Source organism: Suncus etruscus, chromosome 3 (assembly GCF_024139225.1).
Source record: "Suncus etruscus isolate mSunEtr1 chromosome 3, mSunEtr1.pri.cur, whole genome shotgun sequence".
Classification (NCBI taxonomy): Eukaryota; Metazoa; Chordata; class Mammalia; order Eulipotyphla; family Soricidae; genus Suncus; species Suncus etruscus.
Window position 1 is genome coordinate 35,420,546 of NC_064850.1, and position 27,551 is coordinate 35,448,096.

Sequence of the window (27,551 nt, forward strand, 5' to 3'; positions counted from 1 at the left end):
GGGATAGCGGGGATCGAACTGGATTGGTCATAATGCAAAGAAAATACCCTCCCTGTTGTACTACAGCTCCAGCCCAGTAAATACTTTAAAAAACCAACTCTTCTGGGGGCCAGAACAATAGCACAGCTCTAGGGTGTTTGCCTTGCATGCTATCAACTAGAGATGGACCTAGGTTTTTTGTTTTTGTTTTTTTCCTGCACCTAGGTTTGATCCCCTGCATCTCATATGGTCCTCCTAGCCTGCCAGGAGCAATTTCTGAGCACAGAGCCAGGAGAATACCTGAGTACTAGGTGTGGGCCAAAAACACAAACAAACAAAAATAATAAAAAAATAAATAAAACCAGCTCTTTTCTCTCTTCCCTCCATCATTGCTTCTTCAGTGGCCAGAGAAACACAAGTGGCAGCTCACTGGGGGTCACACACTGCAGCTGCAGTGCTCATGTACACGCACACACAGACATCTGAGGTGATGAGAGAAATCCCAATGGTAGAACTCCTGGACCTGCATATGGGGCAGTGCCAGGCATCCCACTTGCCAGCCACCTCATGGTTTTAAGGCAGGTACTCTACTGCTAAGCCTCCAGGAAAAAAAATTTTTTTCCCCAGCTTTGGAGCTATAACCAGAGTTGCTCAGGGCTTTGTACTCAGGAATCACTCCAACTGGTGCTCAAAGAACCAAACACAATGCCAGGGATTGAACCTGAACTGATTGCATGCAAGGAAAGTGGGGTTTTTTTGTTTGTTTGTTTTAGGCCACACCCAGTGATGCTCACACACCCAGTGATGCTATGCGCTCAGAAATCGCTCCTGGCTTGGGGGGACCATATGGTTCCCCCCAACGAACCTCAGTCCATCCTAAACTAGCGCTTGCAAGGCAGACACCTTACCTCTAACGCCACCACTCTGGCCCAAGGAAAGTGTTTTAATTTAACCCCTGTACTATTTCTCTGGTCTAGGAAAAACATTTTCGGGTGAAAGGACATCATTCCAATTCAGCCCCTAGAGTCCCGCTCTGAACATCACACAGGTGACGTGGCCGGTGGGAACCTCTTTGGGGAAAAAATAAAATGTAGGAAGAGAGGGCCTAGCCTTGAAGGCATGAAGACCACACTCCCTTTTGAAATACAAATCCTGAGCTCTTTGGAGGGGAGAGAAGGAACAGGCTCCAGCCAGACAAGGAAAGGAGAAGCTCCATCAGAAGAATCCAGGAAATTAAGGGAAGACAAACAGCCATAGGGATGAGATTAGAAGACCAACAGTGAGAGCACAGTTTTCCTAAAACAACGCCCATATTTACTTCCTTTTTTTGTGGGGGTGGTGGGAAGGTGGGGAGAGAAGTTAGAAGGTTATACTCAGCAATGCTCAGGGCTTATTCCGACTCTGCACCCAGGAATCCCTCCCAGTGATGCTCTCTGAGCCATACTGGATGCTGGTGATTGGACTAGAGTTGGCCAGATGCAAGGCCTTACCCCCTGTATTATCTCTTGCCGCCAGATTAACTTTTATGTATGCAGAGAACTGGAGGAGACAAGGTAGACATTCAGTGGAATTGTAGAAAAGCTTCTCCTGCAAGCGTTGAGGGTTGTGTGCTTTTTTTTGTTTTTTTTTGTTTTTTGTTTTTTTGGTTTTGGGGCCACACCCGGTGGTGCTCAGGGGTTACTCCTGGCTGTCTGCTCAGAAATAGCTCCTGGCAGGCACGGGGGACCATATGGGACACCGGGATTCAAACCAACCACCTTAGGTCCTGGATCGGCTGCTTGCAAGGCAAACACCGCTGTGCTATCTCTCCGGGCCCACATTGAGGGTTTTGTTTTTTGTTTTTTTTTATCTCAGACATCTGTTTTCTCTTGGGCATATATTTCCCTTACTTGTCTCTTTGATTGCTTTGCTGGCTCTTTTTTTTTTTTCCTGGGGTGGAGGTCCCACACCTGGCAGTGCTCAGGGTTTCCTCTTGGCTCTGCTCTCAGGAATCACTCCTGGCAGGCTCGGGGATCATGTGGGGTGCTGGGATTAAACATGGGTCAGCATGTGAAAGGCAAACGCTCAACCACTATGCTATCTCTCCACATCCCTCTTTGCCCATCACTCTTTTTATTTAGTATTTGGGCCACACCTGAGGCACTTGGGTTACTCCTGGCTCTACAGTCAGAAATTGCCCCATCTTTGCCCATCACCTTTCAAGCATTCTTGTACAAATATATGGGTATCTCCTCCCCCAACTTATTTATCCCACTTGAATGATCAGAACTGCCCACACCTGGAATGGGCAGGTAGAAGAGTCTGAATGGGGAGAGAGAAGGATTAAGAAGGAGAATTAGAGAAAGGCAGAAGCAAGAATCAACAGAGAGATTCAACAGTAGTTGAGCATCAGCAAAACGAGTTAGTCAGCAAGGAAGCCTGAAAAAAGTAGCGGGAAGGGAGACAGAGGCCAAGAGAGCCAGAAGGAGTATAGAAATAGCTGCAGGAAAAGGCTTAGTATAAATATTGAGGCCATGTGAGGAGGAGTACATGGTGGTAGAGACCATGAAATAAAGCTGGCTGACTCCTGGAACTTCATCTGACTGCTTTGTGAATCTCTCCACCCTCATCCTGCAACCTTCAGACCTGCCAGGCCGTAGGGTCTGCAGGAGCTGGGTTGAGCTCAGAAAGGCCTCACCATTCCACACCAACTCTAGGACATCTTAATTTATATTAAAACAACACAGGTATTCTTCCTTCCCTTCTCTAATAGAATCTTTCTTTTTATATTTATTTGTTTGGGAAAGTGACACCTGATCATTCCCAGAACTTACACCTGGCAGTGTGCTCAGGAATTGCTACTGGCAATGCTCAGGGGGACATACAGGGTGCCAAAGGTCAAATCTGAGTTGGCCACGTACAAGGTAAGTACCCTACCTGCTGCTGGACTATTGCTCCAGCACCTCTCACTTTTTATTTTGTTTGTTTTTGGTCACATCCGGCAGCCTCAGGGGTTCCTCCTGGCTCTACACTCAGAAATCACTATTGGCAGGCTCAAGGAACCATATGGGATGCTGGGATGCCGGGATTCAAACCACCATCCTTCTGCATGCAAGGCGAACACCCTACCTCCATGCATCTCTCCAGCTCAGCACCTCTCGCTTATTTTAAGCAAGTTTTGTTCAATAAAAATGATCTTGCATCACTATTTTGCCTCCTCTTGAAATTCTTTTCAGTGAGGGAAGGCAAAGGACCTGGAGCCCTTGTGTCAGGATTAGGACTGACTTTTCTGCAAAGTGCAATTCCTCACTCCAGCCTAAGTCTGTGGCTCACCGAGGAATAGGATGGAAAGGATTGCCCCCCCCCCCCAAATGGTGTACAATGAGTGGGACTCCAGGAGTAGCTTGAAAGCTGACTCATGGGGCTGATGGGATGTAAGCATCTATGTCATGTCTATAGCTTTACCAGTCCTGACCCACTCCAGCAATCTCCCCTAGTATGGGTGGCTAAGATGGGCTGAGCAGAGAGGTGGAAACACTCTTTTCTGTTTCTAGTTTGGGGCTACATCTGGTAGTGTCAGGGATCACTCTTAGTTGTATTTTGGAGGACCCATATAATGGAGGACCATATGGGATGCTGAGGATAGAACTCAGGTCAGCCGCATACAAGACAAGCACCTTCACTCATGTACTATCATTCCAGCCTGAAAACACTCTTCTTTGAGTTAACCTCCTGTGCTCCCACTTTAACCAAAACAAAAGCAACAGAACTGCCACCACACACACTGTATGAACTGCCTTCTCTGATGCTCCTCCAAGTGCATCCCTCAGTGTGCTCCTGGGGGCCTGCCCCAAAGTGGGAGAGAGGGAGGAGGTTGGGACACAGTAGGTAGATACCCAGCTAGAGTCAGGAAACCCCTAGAGGCTCCAAGGGATGGTTTCTGGGGAGCATGGCCCAAAATGGTCCCTCAGAATAACCTTTGGTCAAGGAGTCAGAAACTGAAGGCTGTAGGCAAGAGACCCCTGAAAGCATCAGCATGCTTCTCTCTCCCCCAACTCCTACAAGAAGCTGAGTGCTACACATATCTAGAACAGGAAAATGTGCAACCTTGTTCACGCATGCGTTCTGTCTGAGCTATAGTGGAAAATGTCATACCTACTTTACACAAGGGCCCAGAGACACATCTGGCTCAGGTGGCTGGTGAGGTTGTGGGGTTGCAAAGCTCTTCCAGGGCCCCCACCATGCCAGGCCTTCCCTCCAACCCTCAGAACAAGCTCATGAAGATGCTTATGAGGCAATCACACCCCATTCTCAGATATGCCTGTGCCAGGACGAGGGGCAAGATGCAAGGCCATGTGGTCCCAGGAAGAGGTGCTGGGTTTGTAATCCAAGGATCGGTGTCTACACCTCTGATGGCCAAGGTCATCCCCTGTGTCCTTCCGTCCCTCACTGAACTTGATGGCCCGCAGTTCCGTCCATGTTAACAGACACTGCAGATTTCATTCATCTTTCTTCGGAGTCATCAGAGTGTTCCAAAAGCCCCCACAGCCAGAAGGTGGGAGTGGTGTCCCAGGGAGCGGGGCTGAAGGCTAGGAAGGGAATAGCACAGACACCCAGACTGTGGCACAGAACCAGATCTGATTCGGCCTGTGAACAGGTATGGGCACGAGCAGGTGTGGGCACCAGTGGATGCTGCCATGTCCAAAGCCAGCCTCAGAGAACTCTGAGGGGGGCTCGTAGGTAAAGATGTGCACTCAGATCAGCCCCTTTAACCTGACCCATCCCGCCCTGGATACACAGCATCACTTTCTTTAATTTTATTTATTTATTATTTATTTATTTATTGCGGGAGGGGGACACATTCGGTGGCGCTCAGGGGTTACTCCTGGCTCTGCACTCAGAAATCACTCCTGGCAGGTTTGGGGAACCATATGGGATGCCGGAAATGGAACCCAGGTCTGTCCTATGTTGGCCGAATGCAAGGCAAACGCCCTGCCACTGTGCTAACTTTCCCACAGCATCACTTCTTGGGCTACTTCCACAACCAAGGTGGCCACAAGCCAGAAACACATAACCATCCTGGGGCTGCCCATCACCCCCAAATTCATGGAAGAGAGCAAGCACTTGGCTCCTGAAATCTATACCCACTGCCCCGCATTGTTCCCTGCAGATTATCTTACACACATACAAGCACACCAATGACCCACTGGGATGAATCTGAAGGCTACTCTGAGCCCCTGGCACCCTTACTCTGGTCCCTAGAGACCCCAGGCCTCCCCCACAACTGTATGAAAAGCCAAAATGCCTCAGATGCCTTACAGGTAGCCCTTGAACTGATTGGCAACTGTGGGCTGGTGCAGGAGGCTTTCTGCTTTCAGTCCAGGAGGGCCTGCATGCCTTCCTCCATGGTTGTCTAGTCAGGAGCAGGGGGGACAATGAAGGGTCCCCAGTCCCCCTTCCGGCTGGGGTGCTCATATATCAAGGAGTCGGGAGGGTGGCCGTGGCCCTGGAAGAGCGGCCCGTGGCGGCTCATTAAGCAGCAGCAGCAGAGTCCTCATTCGCTGAGGATGCGGGCAGAAGGATCAGTTTACATGGCCAGACCAGTTCCCAATGCCTGAGACCTTATGCTGCTGTGGGTGAATGGTGGGGGAAACCAAACACCCCTGGGAACAGCGCCTGGGTGGGGCCTGCAGGCTGTAAGTGGGCTGCAGGGACGTTGGAGAGGAGGTGAGTGAAATATGACCTTCTGCTTGCACGAGGCCATTACCAACTCGAGGCCCAAAAACATTCAGATCCACTGCCTGAGGATTTCTGGGCCTGAGGATGCCCAGAAATAAGGGGCCAGAAGGCAGAGTCTGATTTAAGTAGGACTTCTGCTTCTGTGGCAATGGTGCCCTAGTGCATGCTGACAGCAGGTTCCAGGGGCACCACATCTGGAAACGAGACACACTGGTTCATCCAGCAACAGAGGCTAAAGTGGTATAGTATAACAGGGAGGGCGCTTGCCTTGCACATCCCCAACCAGGGTTCAATTCCCAGCCTCACATTGGGTTCCCTGAACACCACCAGGAATGATTTCTGAGTGCAGAGCCAGGAGTAAGCCCTGAGCATCACTGGTTATGACCCCGCCCAAAATAATTTTTTTAAAAGATAGAGGTGAGGGGCCGGAGCATTTTAGGGCATTTTCCTTACACATAGCAGACCTGAGTTTGATCCCTGGCATCCCATATGGTTTCCCTGAGCCTGCCAGGAATGAGTTCTGAGCTCAAAACCAGGAGTAATCCCTGAGCGCTGCCTAGTGTGGCCCGGAAACAACAACAAAATAAAAAGAAAAAAACAAGCAAATAATAAAGATGGAGGAGAGATCAAAGCCAGTGTATGACCCTGTCCCAGCTGTGAGCATCACCCCAAAGTTCTCAGGAGAGCCGCTCGCTCCCCACCTACCACTCTCCCTGCAGCAGGCACAGAAAGGGCCACTGAGGTGCTCAGAAGAGCCAGCAGGGTTCCGCAGGCACCTCCTGCCTCGATCACAGAAGCACAAGGAGGCAGGTGTAATGGCCCCACTGACCCAGGACAACTTAGGCCCCCATCATCCAGGGCCACGAAGACCACTGCCTAAAGTGTGTGACACTATCTGTTTCTTCTTCTTTCCCTCTGACCTCTCCAGTCTCTTCCCTCTGACCTCTCCTGTCTCCCCATTCTAACCTCACTTATTTCCTCCCCCATTCCTCTGTCCTCTCCTGTCCCCTCCCTCTCTGACTTTAGTCTCTTCCCTCTGACCGCTCCTGCCTCCCCATTCTGACCTCTCCTATTTCCTCTTCAAAAGAGAAAAACTAACAAGAAAAAAAAAAAAATAAAGTGCGACACTAACCACTGAGGGTAACCCTACCTTGTTCCTAAGGTACCACGTGCAGGGACCAACACCCACAAGCCCTCCTTTCCTTTTCCGGGTGACCAGAGAAGATCATAGGCCACACAGCAGCTCGATAGACCCCATGCTGAGTCTGGAGAAGCTGCAGCCTGGGGGTTCTGGGTTTATGACACCAAGTGCCAGTCTGTCTGTGGGGCCTCCACAACCCCCCTCAGATTCCTCAAGACCAGAATCCTCCTGTGCCCTGAAACATGAGCCCAACACCAGCAACCCCTACAGCTGCCCTTCAGCTCCCTGTACCCCTAGGCCTGCAAAAGAAGCCAGAGCAGCTGCTCCGACCCCCCCTGGGGGTGGTCATCTGAACATGGACAGGCTGTGGGCTCCAAGATAGGGTGCAGAGGTCCCCTGAGACCTTCCAGGGCTTTAAGTTCACTGGATGTGAGGGAATGAAGGAAGGACTGCTTCCTCCCACTCATCACTCTACCCATATCCTAATTTTCCAGAAACCTGCCAGAGCCCCAAGGCAGCTGGGCTCCTCACTCTGGCTCTGACACTCTCAGTGACCTCAAGAGCTATTATTTCTCTTACTAGCACCCAGCCTGGCTGGCCTGGCCGGTGCCTTATCTGTGAGATGGGATGATGAAGCATGAACCCATGACCTTGTGCCTCTGGCAAGTGGATAGCAGCTCTCCTCCTAGTCCTTGTCCTCCTACTCTCCTCCCAACACCCACAGCTGATGAGGCAAGTAGGAGGGCACTCAGGGACAGGGCCTCGTCTGCCCCCAGGACCCGTCCCATTCTGCCAGCCATCAAAGTGCCTCATAAGAGGCCCAACCTGCTCATCCTTTGACCACATGGTCCCAGGTACCCCCCTCCTCTCCTGCCCCGGCTTTCCATAGAGGGGGACATGGTGGTACCTTGTCAGAAGCTATCAGCCCATGTCCACACATACCCAGTGTCAGAATGGCCCGAGGGAGCCATGAACCTGGGACACCTCTGGCACTCAGAACCCCTAAGAATGAGCAGACTCTAGCATATGATCTGGGTAGCTAAGACATAGCCACAGACAGCAGTGCTTCAAAATACATGGACCCAGGTAGCTTAGCCCAACCTCACCTTGACCCCTCTCCCTTTCATAAGTGAGGAAACCGAGGACATGGCAGAGAGCAGGCCCCACTAGAGCTGGGGGTCCCCAGGAGGTGAGGACACTAAAGTCAGCTCCCCACACACCTCGCTGGGCTTGGCTAACAACACCCAGTTCTGGGTCTGCAGAAGGAGCCTCAAAGTTGAGTTCTGTTCTCTAATCTCTGGGCCTCTCAATTCCAGCCCCAGAATTCCCCGAGTCTTTCTTTCCCAGGTGGCATCAATTCCAGTGACCTCAGGGGAAGAGGACAGGCACCAATGTGCCTGGCCCAGTCCGTGTGGTCAGGCACTCAGGCTGCCAGCCCTGAGAGCATGTCCAGCCCAGCCCTCCGGTCCTGGAAGGCTGTGACCTCCCCTGAGGCTGGCAGCAAGGACCCTTGGGGCTATAAATAGCCCTCAGCTGTCCCCTAAAGGCACAGGGTGAAGGGCCAGCGGGCACTCAAAATGTGCTGAGACGGCAAAGGGGTGGCCAGAGTTTGCCCGCTGGCTGTCTCCGTATCTTTGATTCCAATCCCAGTCAAGATAGGTGATAAAAATAGGAGGCCGGAAAGCAGGTTTCCAGGTCCCTGTCTCTGCAGAGCGGCTGGGGTCATCTCCCTGGGCATCTGAGCCCAGGACCAAGCCAGAGGACATGAGTCTGGTGGGATCCAAGCCAAGATAGAGACACTCACAGGTCTTACCCAGACAAGGGACACACCTAAGCGTGCATCTTTACAATCTTATTACTATCTGTAGTTTACAATGGTTTGTAGTTATATAAGTTACTGTACACCAAGGTGGCCCTCCTACTGTTCCCTCTAGTCTGTCTCTTCATTTCTGGCTCCTCCTTGCTAGAGAATCTCAGTTTTGTAATTTAAGGCCAAGAATGAGCTATCACTAGATCGCTGTCTACATCCCTGATGGCCGAGGTCATCCGCTATGTGTTCTTCCGTCTCTCACTGAACTCGATGCCCCGCAGTTCCGTCCGTGTTACCGGACACTGCAGATTTCATCTTTCTTCAGAGCCACCAGAACATTCCAAAAGTGGCTCATGTCTCGTGTTCAAAGCACACCGGAGAGCATGTGTGCATGTGTGAGATAGTCCAGAGAGATAGTGGGGGCATCTGGATATTTAAAGCGCTTGCTTTGCATGTTGCCAACCTCAATTTGCTCCCAGCCACGGCACCCAGACACCCAGACACCCCCAAGGATAGTTGTAAGTAGCCCCAAGCTCCCTCCCCTCAAATTTCAGCACCAGCTCTCAAAGGCCTTGACAGCCACATCCGAGAGGCCATTCCTGCGCCAGAAATGAGAGGCCCAGAGCTGTGGGCAGTGTCACTACCATCTTCAACACAGAGGTGATTTGAGTTCAAAGCCAGAGTCACTGATCCACACCCTGAAGACTTGGGGTGGGGGGAAGGGCTGCCCCAGGGACCAGCATCCACCCTCCCCCAACCCCCAACTGGGCTGATCTGCAGGAACTTCCAAGGACTTACTACAACCAGAGGGTCAGCAGCCTGGACTAAGAGGAATTGCTCCCCTGGGAACTGGAAAACCCCTATGGCCCGGTTCTCAGTTGACCTCAAGTGAAAAGGTCTTTTCGGTAAAACAAACAAGAAGGGGGAAGGGGTGGGCGTGGAGCAGGAAAGGGACAGAAAATAAATGTCCATTGGTCCTACTCAGCCAGCTTACGGGGTCACTGGGCCCCCACAGTGGGCAGCCTACCTTCAGTTTGTTTGGCTGAGAAGGGGAAATCACTAAATCAAGCCTTGTGAAAGTGGAAGGGGTCATTTCCAGCAGTATCTGGGGATCACACTCCAAGATTCAAACTCAGGACCTCCACATGCAAAACATCACACCAGTCCCTTGAGCCACCGCCTCCAGGATCCCAAAGGTTCCAGTTCCTTCACAATGGCCCTATAGAGTTCAGGGCTCTAATGCAAGGCAAGGAGGAGCTCTGTCCCCCAGCTCAACCATCCCTAAATGCAGAACAACTCTGGTCACCTGCAAAAGCAAAAGCAAAACTGTCCCACATGAACCCATAGAGAGCCCCGAGCGACTCAGGTCAATACACTCTGACAGTCTGGCCCTCTGCATACTGCCTGTTCTGCTTGCAAGTCCTCTCACTTCACCAGTGTGCAGCCTGGGCTAGAACTACTCACTTCTTCCTTCCTTCCTTCCTTCCTTCCTTCCTTCCTCTGCTGTTAGCACTCTATTGTGTGGTGGCCCCAGCTGGTAGATCTATCCAGCCACCAAGAGGCACCTGGGCCAGGCTTCCCTTGGCTTTTGTGAACAGCAATGCTGCTCTGAACATGGAGGTTACTCCTTGACTGGAGGGGGATAAGAGAACAAGAATGAGACTCCAAGCAGTGCACAGAAGTTGAACACCATGGGGGATCCCTTCAGCAATAGTTTTAGCCAGCCAGGCCCAACTGCTCAATTCTCATCCTCTGCGGTGTCAGACACCACCTGGCAATGCTTGGGAGTCCATATGGTACCAGGGTTTCATGGGGGTTGAGGGGGGAGTCCCATACATGCAAAGTAAGCACTCTTGGTCCCTGTGCTAGCTCTCTGCTTCCTGTTCCTTACTTTTTCTTTGGAGGCTAGCTTTGGTGGTGCTCAGAGGCTACTCTAGATCTTTAATGGGGAGAAGCATGTTCAGAGCAGTAGAGCCCTGGGGACCATGTGGGATCAAAACACTGAGCCATCAGGGGCTGGAGTGTGACTGCCCAGCAGGGAGGGAATTTGCTCTGCATTCAGCAGACAAGAGTTCAATCCTGACCCACACCCCCCAAAAAAATAGTTCGATTCCCAGAGCTCCATATGGTTCCCTGAGCCCTGCCAGGAGTGATTCCTGAGAGCAGAGCCAGAAAGAAGTAAGCCCCAAGCTCAGCCATGTGTGGCCCAAAACCAAATGGAACCAACCAACAAACAAAAATGCCCTGAGCCTTCTGGCTTTTTCGACCCGTTGAACATTCTTTTCCGTCCAGTTCTTGGCTAATTAAATATCAAAGGTGACTCTGAAATCAGGCAGTTTCTGGAAAGACTAAGTTTCCCTAGACATATCACACTCCCTTCTCTTAGGTTTTTGTTTGTTTGGTTGGTTGGTTTTTGGGCCACACCTGGTTATGCTCAGGGGTTACTCCTGGCTATGCGCTCAGAAATCGCTCCTGGCTTGGGGGAGCATATGAGACACTGGGGATTGAACACAGGTCCGTCCAGGGTCAGCCGCATGCAAGGCAAATGCCCTACCCTGTACTATCACTCTGGCCCCTTCCCTAAGTTTTTTTATTCTTACTTTGGTTGTTTTGGAGTCACATTTGGTATACTCATGGTTTACTCCTGGCTCTGTGCTCAGGGATCACTCCTGACGGGGTGGGTGGATGGGGTGTGGCTTGTGCCCTTGTGGGAAGCCTACCGGGGTCCACCACAAGCAAGGAAAGTGTATCTTGGAGTATCTCTGTGACCCTTTTCTCAGTTCTGACTCCAAGCTTCAAGTTTAGAGGCTCCATACATCTTCACTCTTCTGCGGAGGTCAGACGCTTCCACAAGCATTTCAAAGTTAAGTTGTGAATTCAATCAACCCCATCTAGTAGCTCCCAGCCCTCCAGGGGCCCCTCGGTGGCAGCCCCAGAGCCCCTCAGCACAGTTCTGTCCTCAGGTGACCCAATTCCCACCCCCCTGGACTTGTCCAGGATCTAAGAGGGGGGGGGGAGTTGCAAATACCCCAGATCATTTAAATAACCAAGATCTGGGGGCAGAGAGATAGCACGGGGGGGGGGGGGGGGGGGAGGGGATTTGCCTTGCACAGGACAGACCTGAGTTTGATCCCTGGCATCCCATAGGATCCCCTGAGCCTGCCAGGAATAATTTCAGAGCAGAGCTGAGTAAACCCTAAGCAGTGCTGGGTGTGACCCCAAAACAAAAACCAAGATCTTGTACATCTGCCCCCAGCCCAACAAAAACCACCTCAACCAGTAAGATGTGGGGGATGGGGTAGGGATTCTGGGGCCCCTGCAGGGAAGGAAGGCAGATTGGCCCAGAGGAGGGAAGAGATTTCAAAGGAGCCCAGGCGGCAATGGGTCACATTTCCAATTACCTTCAGTTTAAAAGGCTGTTAAAGGTTAAAAGGGGCAGATTAAGAGGCTTGTCAAAGAGGCTTTGCCTTTGGAAATGGAGGTAGCTCACCTTTTGAACCCGGGTTAACAAGGACCCAGAATTTCAATGCCAGACATGAAAGTAGGCAGGTTTCCAGCAGTGTGAAAGGGGATGGCATCCCAGCTCAGCTACACCCGGGGGCACAGTGGAACCACCAATTGTGCCAGTGTGACCTGAGCAGGCAGCCACAGCTCCTGTCCCCAGTGCCTGGCAGACGCGGGTGAGAGGTGCCAGCTGGAGCTGCTGAGGAAAAAGCATTGGCACAGTGGGGACCACACGTGGGCAGGACAGGTGGTAGGGCCAGACAGGGAGGATGAGGGTGTGGAGGGCTCAAACCACACCCCCTTTTCTCTGAATCAGACCACCCAGGTAGGGCACTGAGCCCAGTAATTAAGCCACTCCCTTCCCCCAATAAATGCAGACCTGCCCTGGAGGGGTCCAGCCACACTTACCCCTATATGGAGCCTTTAGACAGGGCAGTGCAATGATGAAGGCTCTGCCCCTCCTCCCACCTACCTGACCCACCCCCTAATTCCCAGAAGCCACCAGCTCCTCTTTTTTATGCTCTCAAGCCTGAGGCCACCAGGATCACTGCTTCCTAAGACACACAACCCCTCTACCCAAAGAATGTAACATGGGGGGCCAGAGCGGTGCCGAAGGGTATAAGGTTTCTTTGTGTGCTCTAGCTTAGGAAGGACCGTGGTTCGATCTCCCAGCGTCCCATATGGTTCCCCAAGTCAGGAGCGATTTCTAAACACATAGCCAGGAGTAACCCCTGAGCATCACCGGGTATGGCTGTAAAAACAAAAACAAACCAAGAAAAAAATGTAACAGTGAGGTGGGGAACTGCTCAAAGATAGGATGTGCTGACCTGAGTCCAGGGCATCTTAAACAGCTACCAAACTATGATCCCCAAAATGGGAAGTGGGGAGGGGCCAGAGCACATTAGGTAGGGCATCTGATTTGTCTTGCACATGGCCAACCCTGGTTTGATCCCTGGTATTCCATATAATGTTCCCCCCCACCCCCACCATTCCAGCCAGCCAGGAGTGATTTCTGAACACAGAGCCAAGAATAACTCCTGAGCATCACCAGGTATGGCCCCAAGACAACCAAAATGAGAAGGAGTTTGGTGTGACATTAGGAAGGCAGCAGAAAAGTCTGTCTTGATGTGGCTGGTCCCTGTGGTGGCTTCTCTTCGAGCCCGACTATGAGAAAACTCTAGGAACGGGACGGGAGAGATAGCACAGCGGTAGGGCGTTTGTCTTAGACGCAAAAGGACAGTGGTTCGAATCCCAGCATCCCATATGGTCCCCCGAGCCTGCCAGGATCGATTTCTGAGCATAGAGCCAGGAGTGACCCAAAAACAAAAACAAAAACAAACAAACAAAACAAACAAAAAAAAAAAAAAAAAGAAAGAAAGCTCCAGGAACCAGAGGTGGCCATACCACTGCAAACAATTCACTTAATTTGGACAGTTCAGGTTGGAAGTTCCAAAGGCACCTGCCAACAACAACAGAGGAAATACAGAGAAAGTGGACAGGAGGGTGTGAAAGCAGGGAGGAGACCCTGTCATCAAAGGCCCTGCCCCTACTACCCTCAGACTCCTCCATCTTGCCCCCACAAACCCTCTGAATCAGGCACTTTCCAAAGGGGATGCTGCTGCCCAGCAAGGCGGGGAATTGGGCGAATGGTGGGAGGGGGAAAAGCTCTGGGTACAGCTGGGAAGGGGGATGCCCTTTGATCAACACATGGATGTTGGGGCGAAACTGTGTTGATGAAGCCACATCCAAGGGTGAGCCACTCGTCCATGTGTTCAATAAAGCAGGTAGATTCCACAGAGGCGCTGAGAGCTGCCAGTCCCAGGTCCCTGCCCCAGGTGAGGCAATTTAGGAAGCGGAAGGGCAGTGGGTCAAGGACTCTGGGGGGTTCCTGATCCAAGAATCCAAGCTCAGGCCAATCTGAGCACAAGCCCAGATTCTGCTGGCGAAAGACTCATGGAATGGCTTACTCGGTGGTTCCCTGCTGCTCATCATCCCCTTCTCTCCCTCAGTCCCTCACAAATAAAAAAAACGGAAAAGGAGAAAAGACCCAGAGCTCCGGTTGCAGGGTTCTGCCTCCCTTGGCACCCATGAGCATGGGGAAGGCTCATTAGAGGAAACTCCTACCGGAGTGACAAAAGTCCAACCCCAGGGCTCTGTTCTCACGCCTGAGTGAGCAGTCACAGCAAGATAGAAAAAAATGGGTGGAGAAACGGGGTAGGGCACTTTTCTTGAAGACATACAGCCAACTTAGGTCCCATTCCTGGCATCCCTATATGGTCTCCTGAGTTTGCCAGGAGTGATTTCTGAGAGCCAGAAGACACCAGAAAAAAAGGGGGGTAAGGGGGGGGTCTGGAGTAATAGCATGGGGAGGGCATTGCACACGGCTGACTGGGTTCAATCCTCAGCATTCCATATGGTCTGCTGAGCCAGTGAGGAGTGATTTCTGAGCACAGAGTCAGGAGTAATACCTGAGTTCAGCCAGGTGGGGCCCAAAAACTAAATAAAAGGATAAAAATGGTAGGTGTGTACATAATGGACAAATGACCCGAGTTACTGTCATTTAAAAAGAGTCAGTGGAGGGGCCGGGTAGGTGGCGCTGAAGGTAAGGTGTCTGCCTTGCAAGCGCTAGCCAAGGAAGGACCGCGGTTCGATCCCCCGGCGTCCCATATGGTCCCCCCAAGCCAGGGGCGATTTCTGAGCACATAGCCAGGAGTAACCCCTGAGCGTCAAACGGGTGTGGCCCAAAAACCAAAAAAAAAAAAAAAAGAGTCAGTGGGGGCCAGAACAATAGCACAGCAGGTAGGGTGTTGGCCTTATATGCAGGCAGCAGACCTGGGTTTATCCCCAGCATCCCATTTGGTCCGTTCCCCCTTCCCATCCTGCCAGGATCTATTTCTGAGCACAGAGCCAGGAGTAACCCAAGTGCCACTGGATATGGCCCCAAAACAAAAAAACATAACAAAAAGACTTGGTGGCCTTCCTGGTAAGCCCGTACTCATACACATTCAGAGGCCTCTTCCCTAAGAAGACACTTACACTGTGTCTGGGCCACGTGAGGATTTTGTCAATAGATTATATATAGAATTCAAACAGCAGGAGAGATGAGAACAATGAGGACCAACCCTCATCACAGACTGGTAGGAGCCAAGAGAATCCGGATGAAGGACCAGGAGACAGGGGTACAGGTGACAGTGGAGAATTTCCAGCCAGATTATAACACAAGCATTTGCATATTAAAGCCCCACTCACTCGGGCCTTGGCAGTTTACAAGCACCATGACAACCCCTGCAAGTGAACAAGTATGGTCAGAATCTGGGGGGCAGGGACCAGAGATACAGCACAGCGGGTAAGGGCACTTGCCTTGCACATCATCAACCCCAGTTCCATCACCTGCACCCCATGTGGTCCCTCAACCCCCCAACTCCTGATATCTGAACACTCCCTGGTTTCTGAACAGGGCAGGTATGGCCCAAAGAACACACAAGAAAAATCTGGGCAATGCTTCCAGGAAATCTCCCCAGAAACAAGATTCATGATTATTCCAACTCTGCCTGACTCCTTTCCTCAGAACCCCTGAAATGTGACAATTGGGGGGTGGGTGGCCCTGAGTCTGCCAGTATTCAACTCATGTTCCGGAGGAAATCTTTTCTGTGGCACTTTCAAGCTCCTGCTTGAATTCCATGCTGGCCCCAGGATGAGGACTGAGGGCCATGGGGTGGGTCAGGATCATTCTGCATCAGTTACTGGGAAGGCAGGTTCCCAGACCTTTTTCAGGACAAAAACCACTTGGGCATATAGCAGGGACTCTGGGACTCCTGGGGAACTAGAGCGGCCTCCTTGCGTCTTTCAGTCTCAGCTGCTTCCTCAGCGGGGAAGCCACCAACTCCAGCCCCCTGAAGCCCCTGAAGGCACTGGGGTGTTGGAGCAACTAATGCCTCTCCCCATGGAGATGGATCACCCACAGACTGAAAACTGGGGGTGAATCAAGAGAGCCTTCAACATCCACTGAGCCGGCTGAGGCCTGGCGGCCACTTACTGGAGAGACGCAGCGGCCATGCCAAGGAGCCTTTCCAAAGGAACAGCTGAGCGCCGAGACCAGCCCTGGACTCGGGCCACGAGGTCGCTTCCCCCGGGGGCCAAGCCTGCCCGGGCAAGTCCCCCCAGACTCTCTCTGACAGCCAGTTACAACATCAAACATGCTGATCTTGGCATCTCAGCCCCAAAGCCCAGAGAAGGAGCAGATTTCTGCTTTTCCAAGACTGGAGCCAGCCAGTTCCCTCATAGAGAAGCTCTCTGGGGTCGAGGGGATTCAAGTCCCCAACCTTCCTCCACCCCCCAACCCTAACCCCCACCATCTGTCCGGGTGCCAGCTGGAGATCAGCCCGGATGCCTTCGTGCCCAGCACAAAGCAGCCCCTCCTGAAAATACCCCTGTTCCAGGGCCACGGCTCCAGGAGACACAACTACAAACAGGAGCTCCTGTCCTCCCCCCACAAACAGGGCTCGAGGCAAGTGCGAGGGGGTGCAGAGTCCAGAGTGCAGAGGAGCAGCAGTCTTGGCAGAGCAGGGCTTTGGGGCTCGGCTCAGATCTGAGCAAGCAGGCAGGCAGCAACGGGCCCCAGGCGCCGGCAAGTCAGAGGAGAGGCTCCAGCCCAGAAAGGGCCTCCAGGGGGTGAAGTCGAGGGAGAGAATGGCAGCCCTAGGGTTTGGTGGGTGGGCACCCCCAGGCCTGGCAGTGAGTCCCGGCAGCCTCCCTCCACCCATCAGCTCTACAAGAAACCGCCGGGCCTGGCCACTCTCCAGCCCTGCTAATTACATCAAACCCACCTTTCACCCGTCCCCACCCCCAGCAATTAACCCAGATTCTCTGCTTCCTGCAGCAGCGAGGTGAGGTGGGGTGGGGGTGGAGTGGAGGTGGGGGTGTCGGCGTCCCAGGCCAGCTGCTCCCGCCGCCCCGGAAGGGCTGGTTTCCGAGGGGGCCTGAAGCAACCCTGTCCCTCCCCGCTCCACCCCTGCGGTGAGCCTAGTTAACAAGGGGAGCTTTGGACCTAGCAGGAGCACTGAAGCAGGGGGAACCCTCCCAGAAGGCTCCCCTGGGCAGGAGGGCGTTGTCAGGATATGAGGAGAGATCCTCCCGATCCTGGGAGTAACCAAGCAGGTTGACCAGCGCCCCAAAGGGTGTCCAGATCCCCCTCCACCGCCCATTCCCTCCTTAGTTCTCAATACAGTTGCTTGTATTTTCTTCTAAAACTCCTTCCTCTTATTTTCAGGTTTTTGGGGGAGCCACACCCAGTAGTGATCAAGGATTACTCCAGACTCTGCACTCAGAATTAATTCCTAGGGATGGGGCACGCAGGGAGGGAGTTTGCCTTGCAGAGAGTCAGCCCTGGCCATGCCTTGCATCCCACACGGCTCCTCAAGCCAGGAGTAATTTCTGAGTGCAGAACCAGGAATGCCGGTTTTGTGTGGCACAAAAAACAAAAATGAAAATTAGTCTTGGTGGGCTTGGGGGAATCACATGGGATGCCAAGGATTGAACCAAGGTCAGTCTCATGCAAGGCAAATGCCCTGCCTGCTTTGTTATGACTCCAGCTCCCTCCCTTCCATGTTTTTGTTTTAGGGTCACAATCATGTTTTTGGGCTACTCACTACTGGTTTTGTGCTTAGGATTGCTCCCTAAAATATCCAAAATCAAACCCAGGTCTCCAACATTCAAAGCCTGCACTCAGCCTCTTGAGCTTGGAAAACTCCCTTTATTAAACATTCCTTGTGGGGCGGGAGAGATAGGACTGTGGTTCGAATCCCGACATCCCATATGCCCCCCCCCACCCCACCCCCCCCACCCCCCCCCCACCCCCGTGCTTGCCAGGAGCGATTTCTGAGCGTAGAGTCAGGAGTGACCCCTGAGCGCTACCAGGTGTGACCCAAAAACCAAAACAAACAAAAAAATTCCTTGTGGGGAAGGGTCGCACCCAGTGATGCTCACGGGACCATGTGGTAATGGGGACCAAACTAGGTGGGCTGCATACAAGGCTTGTGCCTATGATCTTGGTTCCTCCCTGTGCCCTTAAATTTTCTCCTTGAAAATTTCTCCCAGAAATAAATGAATTAAATAAAAATAATTTTAAAATAAAAAAAACGGTAAAAATCCATAATAGAGAATAATACCCAAAGACAATAGAAATGAAGAATAGGAATGCTGTTCCATAGTGGGAAGCTTGTCACAAAGAGGTAATGAAGGAAGTGCAGAGAAGGGACCATTATGACAGTGATAGTTGGAAATGATCACGATGGACAAGAATTGGATGCTGAAGGGAGGGAAAGTGCTAAGCTGGATAAACCTCTCAGTAACAGAAATGCAAACCATAGTGCCTAAAGGAAAAAAGGAGAAAAAGAAGTATCTGCTATAAACACAGCCTGTGAGCAGACAGAGGGAAATTGGAGGCATTGGTGGAAAGATGGATGTTGGAACAGTAAATGAAACTGAGTTGTCAACGTTTTAACTCTGTATTTCTTGATGATTCAATACAAATACAAGATAAAATAAAATACAAAGACTCTTTAGGCCAGAGCAATAGCACAGCAGGTAGGGCATTTGCCCTGCACATCATTGACCCAGATTTGATCCCTGGCATCCCATATGGTCCCCAAAGCCTGCCAGAAGCAATTTCTGGGCTCAGAGCCAGATGTGATCCCTGAGCACCTGCTCAAAAACCAATAAATCAATCGATAAATAGTCTCTAGGGATCAAAGCCACAGTACAGTAAACTGGGAGGGTGCCTGCCTTGTATGTGGCCAACCTGGGTTTGATGCTCAGTATGCCATATAGTCTCATAAGCTCTCCAGAAGTGATCCCAAGTGCAGAGCCAGGAGTTAAGTCCTGGTGATCCAAAAACCAAGTAATTAAAAAGACTCCCAAAGTTGTCCAAAATGTGTCAGCACTGATCAGCACCACTGTCCAGCCCTAGCCCTCAGCACCCCAACATCAGCCCACACTTGAAGAGGCGCATCAGACTTCAGATGGGCGCTCCTAGGGCAACCCTCTAATGCCAGTCTAGCTCCCTGTCCATCCTTCAGGATCACACATCACCCTCTGTAAAAAGACCCTTCCCTGAGTGGGCACCAGTACCCGTGGTCCAAGGCACATCTGCCCTGCAAACCGCACAAGAACAACCCATAAGTGGGGGAAAGGGAAAAGCAGAGGATGAGAGTAACCCCCATCCTTTCCTCCCTTCCCACATTTCATCACTCCACACCACAGGAAGCTAGAGGAAAGGGAAGCCCCTCCCAGGTCTGTGAGATATTTGGGGACCACACCCAACCATGGAAGGGCTGCTTCCATCTTACTGATCAGGACTCACTCCTGGGGGTGCTCCAGGGAGCACACAGTGGGTAGAGATGGATGAAACCCAGAGTTGAAGCATTCGGGGCCAGAGAGATAGCATGGAGGTAAGGCGTTACATGCAGAAGGACGGTGGTTCGAATCCTGGCATCCCATATGATCCCCCGAGCCTGACAGGAATGATTTCTGAGAGCAGAGCCAGGAGTAACCCCTGAGCACTGCCGGGTGTGACCCAAAAACCAAAACCAAAACAAAAAGAACCAGAGTTGCAGCATGCAAAGATGCTTCAGACCTTTGGGCCCCTCTTGGCCCACCTCAGAACTTCAGATGGACAGCAGCACCCTGGGCTCAGGTTCTCTCAGAGGATGGCCTCCAGGTACAGGCTGGAGTCCAGCCTCATTCCCAAGATCACCTGCAGCTGGATTCCAAAACAGTCCCTATGGCACCGGAGAGATAGCACAGCAGTAGGGCATTTGCCTTGCAAGCAGCTGATCCAGAACAAATGGTTGTTCGAATCTCAGCATCCCATATGATCCCCCGTGCCCGCCAGGAGCAATTTCTGAGTGCAGAGCCAGAAGTAACCCCTGAGCGTGCTGCCGGGTGTGACCAAAACAAAACCAAAAACAACCAAAACAGCCCCTAGAATAGAGAGAAGGCTGGAATGGGCAACTCAAGTGCAGGCTCTGTGTGCCCGAGACCCAGCTTTGTCCCTGAAGCACTAGCTTCATTCAGTAATAGGGCCTAAGCACCGATAGGCATAGCCCCCAAAATTGGAAACAACAACGAATCTAAAACACCCAGTAACAACAAATTCAAACACACACCAGAGATTCTCCTGCACAAAGTGAACCCAAATCCTCTCCAGATAGGCCTGAGGCAGACATAGGGCTCAGCCCTGACTGTGTGCAGATCACTCAGATGCAGCCATCCAATAGAGAAGGAAGGAAAGAAGTGTCCTAAAAGCAGCCAAGGGCCCTGACCCCAAATTACATTCTAGGAATATGCCCTGAGGAGAGAAGCCAGTAAATGGGGAGCTGTCCGCAGGGATCTAGTCTTCCTAAGAGGAGAGGCCAGATGGGGACACTCACCAGTGGAGAGCTGGGGCCCTGAGATGCATGAACCCCACAGCTATCACCTGGGGGCCAGGCTAGGGGTGCATCTCACTTTTTTTTTTTTTTTTTTTTTTTTGATGTTTGGGCCATACCCCGAGACACTCAGGGGTTACCTGGCTATGTGCTCAGAAATCACTCCTGGCTGGGCCCGGAGAGATAGCACAGCGGTGTTTGCATTGCAAGTAGCCGATCCAGGACCTAAGGTGGTTGGTTCGAATCCCGGTGTCCCATATGGTCCCCTGTGCCTGCCAGGAGCTATTTCTGAGCAGACAGCCAGGAGTAACCCCTGAGCAGTGCTGGGTGTGGCCCAAAAACAAACAAACAAAAAAAAAGAAATCACTCCTGGCTTGGGGTACCATATAGGTCGCAGGGATAAAGTCTTGGTCTATCCTAGGCTAGAGTGCACAAGGCAGATGCCTTAACGCTTGTGCCACCACTCCGGCCCCAGCATCTTGTTTTCTTGCTACTGCAACCAGGACTTTATTTTTCCTGGAAATTTTTTCGGAGAAAAATATTTTTCTTTTTTTTTTTTTTGGTTTGTTTGTTTTGTTTTTTGTTTTTGGGTCACACCCAGCATGCTCAGGGGTTACTCCTGGCTCTATGCTCAGAAATCGCCCCTGGCAGGCACGGGGGACCATATAGGATACCGGGATTCGAACCACTGTCCTTCTGCATGGAAGGCAAACGCCTTACCTCCATGCTATCTCGCTGGCCCCAGAAAAATATTTTTCATAAGTTGCAATCAGGAAAAAAAATTGGGCCTGAGAAAGCACAGCGGTAGGAAGTTTGCCTTGCAAGCAGCCACCCAGAACCAACAGTGATTTGAATCCCAGCATCCCATATTGTCCCCCAACCCTGCCAGGAGCGATTTCTAAGAGCAAAGTCAGGAGTAACCCCTGAGTGGTGCCGGATGTAACCCAAAAACAAAACCAAAAAATTGTTTATCTGTTTTACTTTAATCCAGTGCTTCTCAAATAGCAGGGCGTACCCCCCTGGGGGGGCACGAGGCTTCGTAAAGGGGGGCGCATTTGACCTCGCAAACACTGTCATAACAAGCTAAGCCCCGTGTATATGTCTCTATATGTCTCTGGAGCTGAGAGTTGCTGTGTCCTGCTTCAAACCCCACTTTGAAAAGCTATGCATTGCAAAACGTGTTCATTGTAGCCGTTAATCCAGACATTGGATTAAAAAATCAGCTCAGGGGGCCGGGCGGTGGCGCTAAAGGTAAGGTGTCTGCCTTGCCTGCGCTAGCCTTGGATGGACCGCGGTTCGATCCCCCGGTGTCCCATATGGTCCCCCAAGCCAGGAGCAACTTCTGAGCACATAGCCAGGAGTAACCCCTGAGCATTACCGGGTGTGGCCCAAAAACCAAAAAAAAAAAAAAAAAAAAATAGCTCAAATTATTTTAGATATTTTTGTTTTGCAGGTTAAAGATTTTTTTTAATAAAGATACTATTTACAATCGCGCGGGGGGGGGGGCACAAAATGTTTTCTTCTTCCTAGGGGGCATGACAGAAAATAATTAAGGACTGCTTTAATCATACCCAGCAATGCCCGAGGCGTCTCTTGGCTCTGCACTTAGGAATCACTCCTGCCGGTCCTAAGGGGACCATATGGGAAGCCAGGATAGAAGGGGGACTGGTTGGTCTTGTTTAAGGCAAATGCCCTACCAGCGGTGTTATACTGTCTCCTTGTCCTGCCTGACTTTTGTGCCACATCAGACTACTCACTGAGAATCAAACAATGATCAACTTTCTCAACCAGAACAAGATCAGGAACAGCATCTCACAAGCTCTACCCTTATCTCTTTATTTATTAATTGGTTTTTGGGCCTTAGTCAGCAGTGCTCAGGGCTGAATCCTGGCTCTGGACTCAGGGATCGCTCCTGGAAGGACATGGGGAATTCTATGGGATGCTGGGTGTTGAAACCAGGCTACGCATGTGCAAGGCAAGAACCCTATCCAGTTTTTTCTTTCTATCTTATCTATCTCCACCATCTATTGATCATCTATCTATCATCTCTCTATATCTCTACCAGCTATACTTGCCTGCCAGGTTTGCAATACTATTCCCAATGGCTTCCCTCAGGCCTGTACTCAGCTGAGATCTCTGGAGTCTGGACCCTCCACCCACCTAGAAACTTGATAAACCCTCCAGGCCACAGGCCAGAAACCCAACTTCAGGGTTAACAACAAATCCTCCAACAAACCCTCAAGCGTGTTTCCTCCAATTCAGTCTGGGACAAAAGTCTTTCCATTTTCATACTGAATCTGCACATTTCTGTTGATGACTCAGCCTGAGTTTTACCTAATGCAAAGATGGCAGAATACTGACAGAGCTCACGCACAAGGTCAAGTAAAGCCCAGAAGGGAGCAGCCGTGCACAGAGGATCTAGCACAAGAAATCACAAAGAGCACATATGCTTGTACATGTTTCCATGTACAGACCCAACAGATAAAGAATGAACCTGATAACCATCAAACTAATCATAGGCCTCACCTCCAGGAAGCACAGGAAGGAGAATTGTATTTTTAGAATGATAATGAAAATCTTTTTTTTTTCTTTTTTTGTGGAAGGCGGGGAGGTATTGGGCCACATCTGGCAGTGCTCTGGGGCTAATCCCACCCAGAGCTTTGGGAGGGTCATCCTGGCAGTGCTCAGAGGTGTTAGGGACTGAACCCAGACCTCCCACAGGCAACCCTATAAGCCATCTCCAACCCCCTCAAAAGTTATCTCTATCTTCCCAAAATCATTGTCCCAGATCTGGAGCATTAATACAGTGAATAGGCCACCTGCCTTACACACGGCAGATCTGAGTTTGATCCCCAGCACATAATCATCACAAGTTATTTTGGGGGGGAGGGGCCCACACTCAGTGACACTCAGGGGTTACTCCCAGCTATGCGCTCAGAAATCACTCCTGGCTTGGGGGACCATATGGGACGATGGGGGATGGAACCGAGGTCCATCCCGTTATCAGCCATGTGCAAGGCAAACGCCCTACCACTGTGCTATCACTCTTGCCCAAATCACAAGTTCTGCAAGTTCTGCAAAGAGAGATGCCTGAGCACAGAACCAGGCATAATCCCTGAACAGAGCCAGATATGGCCCAGAACAAAAATTATCCCTCCACCCCAAATAATCACTGAAGGGGCTGGAGTGATATAGTATAGCAGGGAGGGTAGGGTGCTTTGCCTTGCACACGCTCAACCTAGGCTCAATCCCCAACATTTATATGGTCTCCTAAACACTGCCAGGAGTAATTCCTGAGGGCAGGAGTCAGGAGGAAAGGAGTAACCCCTGAGCACTACTGGATATGGCTCAAAAAGAAAATAAAAAAAGGAGGGAGTCTATGAAAAATACTCACACATTCATAGCAAATTTAACTTTTGAGCAACAATAAGAGCTTCTTTATCACCACTAGGACTATTTTAATTTTTCAATACCCGGAAGGAAAAATGTCAAGGAAGATAAGTCAGTGAGTGTGGGTCAAGGTGCTCTGCTGTCTCTTCCAAGACCAAAAAGGCCCTTTTATGTCTGCTCTGCCTCCCAGCCTGCAGGAGTGATCAGAACTTGTCACCAAAGCAGACATCACTCAGCTGGCCTTGGTTACTACTGGTTGTCCAGCCTCTATCCATATCTACTCATATCCTGCCTTCCTCAAGGAGAGGCGCCAGAGAGAGGGGGGGGGGGCATTCATGTTACATCCTGGACCACTCCTCAGGGTCCTGGGTTCCCAGTAGAGACACTCCATGCAGAGGAACACTCTCAACCCCACATTGAGCATGTACAGGCCACAATCCCCAACCCCTAGCAGTGTGAGTCCCTAAGATCTTTGTTTTGTTTTGGTTTTTTGGGTCACACCCGACAGTGCTCAGGGGTTACTCCTGGCTCCACGCTCAGAAATCGCTCCTGGTAGGCACAGGGGACCATATGGGATGCCGGGATTTGAACCAATGACCTTCTGCATGAAAGGCAAACGCCTTACCTCCATGCCATCTCTCCAGCCCTGTGCCCCTAAGATCTTGCGTGACCATAAGCCTAGACTGCCAAGTGTCCAGGGCAGGTAAACACATCAGCAACAGCATCTCCACAACCTGCACTACCCAGCCCTCCCCAGATAAGCTGCATTCTGCTCAAGGAGTCTACTGCATTGGCCTGATTTTCCTGGGCTTTCACCCCCAAACCTCTATGTGCTTGTGGGCTGAGTTTAAGGGGGGGGGAAATCAAAGGGGTGAGGGAATGTGTTGCTGGAGTGAGTTCAGCGTGTGATTGGCCTTTGAGGACCTAGGTGCCAGCCCCAGCACCAAACAGAGTGAAATGGATGAGATGGGATGTGGGACAGAGCTGAGTGGTGGGCGGGTGGCAGGCACCTGCAGTTCTGGTCCTTGGAGTCCTGGTGCCCTCCAAGTGGATGACCGCTCTAGGGCTGAGTGTCTTGGAGCTGGCACCCAGCCTTGGCCTTATTCGCTCTCTCCTTCCCAGACTCAGAGATGGAACCAGGCCCTCTCACCCCAAGCCCAGGCCACTTAGCTTTCTTTTCCCAAACCTACTTCCTGTCACTGGTGGAGGGGTCACCTGGTAGGGATGGGTTCTCCCAGCATCACCAGAAATGCCTTCAATCACACAGAGGCTCCACACTGGCCTGACCTGCTGTCTCCTTTTCAGAAAAGCAGGATCATTTTGCCCTCACCCCAATAGGCTACACCCAGCCTCTGGAAGTTAAGAAAGGGAATCGGAGACCCAAGTGGGCCTCAAGGCCACAGACGACAAGGGTCTTTGCTCAGTTTAGGGTGACACTACCCAACAGGACCCCACCTCTGAGAGCCGTGGGGTAGCCAATCCTGAGCTGTGTTGGAGGGAAGGGGGGAAGACTATGAAAAGGCAGATCCCAGGCCCTGGACTCGGAGTCTAACTCTGGGGAAGGGAGGAATCAGCCTAGAGCCTGGCTTGAACCCCTGGAGTAAACCTGAGCCAGCTCCTCAGGTCTACACCCAATGCCTGCTCTGGCCTCGTCCCTGACAGGTTTGGGGCACCCTGTTTGTTGTCGACTGTAAGACCCCCAAAATATAGATAAATAAATCACATGCAAAGGAGGTTTCACTGCTTCAATTTGAGAGTTAAGGAACCCTGGAGGACCTAAGTCTGAGCCATATTCACCCAGTCCCATTCCTGGGGCTGCATGAGAACAAGCCAGAACATCAGAATTTCTCCCTCAGGCCCCTGCGCTCCACTGGGCCTGAGCAACCACAGCAAGGAGCCTGAACACCGGCCTCTCTCTACACTTGTTGAGCTGGGTACATCTTTTCAGGAGCCCCAAAAGACCTGGGCTCAGGGCTGCCAGGACTAATTCAGAGAAAACAGGGGAGATGGGAGGATCCTTGCTCACAGCACGGGTGCAGTTCACCTTCCAGAACATTCTCAGACTGAGCCAAACTTTCCCTTATATGATCCATTCTCACAAGGCCAACTCAAAGGGGGTGACATCCCACATTTATGGACCCTTGAGGTCCCAGAGTGGCCCTTACCTGATAGTAGGTCTTGATGTTTCTCACTAAGATGGTCAAGTTCTGGATGCGGAGGTTAACGTCATTGTTGACATGTTTGTTGATGCGGGGGTTCGTGGGCCTGGGGTCTCTGGGGGGAAGAAGCACACCATGAACTCCAGTCCCAAATAAATCTGACCAGCTTTAACCAGCCCTCACTTCAGGGAAGCCCCTTCCTTACCTATTCCCACTATCCCAGCACCCAGGCAAAGGTCAAACCTGGCTCCTGTCAGGTACTCAGAGGCTCCATCGACCAGCTATGCTAACACAAGCTAGAGATCCAGAGCTTGAGACCAGTCAGAGAGAGAAAGCACCACAGGTAAGGTGTTGGCCTTGCACATGGCCAACTTGGATTCAATCCCTGGTATCCCATCTGGTCCCCCAAGTCCTGCCTGGAGTGATTCCTGAGCACAGAGCCAGGTACGGTCCCCCAATCACTGATTTCCCTCAATATTCCTTAAAAGGAATAAAAGCTGGAGTGGAAAGGGCGCTTGCTATGCACACAGCCAGCCCAGGTTCGAGTTTCAGCATCCCATACAGTCCACCGGCACCACCAGGAATGATCCCTAAGCATAGGGCCAAGATTAATTAAACCCTGAGCATCACTGGGTGTGGCTCCCAAACCAAAAATAAAATTATGCTGTTTTTTTTTGTTTGTTTGGTTTTTGGTTTTTGGGGCACACATGGTAGTGCTCAGGGGTTACTCCTGGCTCTATGCTCAGAAATCGCTCCTGGCAGGCCCCGGGGGACTATATGGGATGCTGGGATTCAAACCACCGACCTTCTGTATGAAAGGCAAATGCCTTACCTCCATGCTATCTTTTCAGCCCCAATTATGCTGTTTTGTTTTTTTTTTTTTTTTTTTTAAAACAGATTAAGAGTGGAGTGATAGCACAGTGGGGAGGGAATTTGCCTTGCATGTGGCTGACCCAGGTTGGATCCTCAGCATCCCATGGGGTCCCCTGAGCCTGCCAGGAGTAATTTCTGACCATAGAGCCAGAAGTAACTCCTAAACACCGGCAGGTATGGCCCCCAAAAGAATTAAAATCTGCGTCAAAATCAATAAATAAAAGTGAAATCTCAGGGCCAGAGAGATAGCACAGCGGTAGGGCATTTTGCCTTGCACGTGACCAACCCAGGATGGACCCCAGTTCAATTCCGGGCATCCCATGTTGTCCCTCAAGCCTGCCAGGGGCGATTTCTGAGCTCAGAGCCAGGAGTAATCTCTGAGTGCCACCACCAGGTGTGACCCAAAAACCAAAAAATAAAAAGAATGAGAAGAGTGAAGAGGGTACATTTTCTGACTTAAGCTAAGAAAATCAGTCTGGAGCCATTTCACTGGGGGGCCTACCCTGCCAACACAGCACCTCTCAGACCCGTCTTGACTAGTCCTGCCTAGA

At 51.3% G+C, this 27,551-nt stretch overlaps 1 protein-coding gene across 1 annotated transcript in view; it reads right to left on the minus strand.

Moving 5' to 3' along the window:
- The window catches only part of CCDC88C (coiled-coil domain containing 88C), a 105,311-nt gene that overhangs the window by 64,885 nt on the left and 12,875 nt on the right, over positions 1-27,551 (minus strand). Inside the window, exon 3 of the mRNA XM_049769770.1 lies at positions 26,134-26,242. Within this exon, the coding sequence (XP_049625727.1) occupies positions 26,134-26,242 (109 nt within the window). The remainder of the gene's footprint in view (positions 1-26,133; positions 26,243-27,551) is intronic.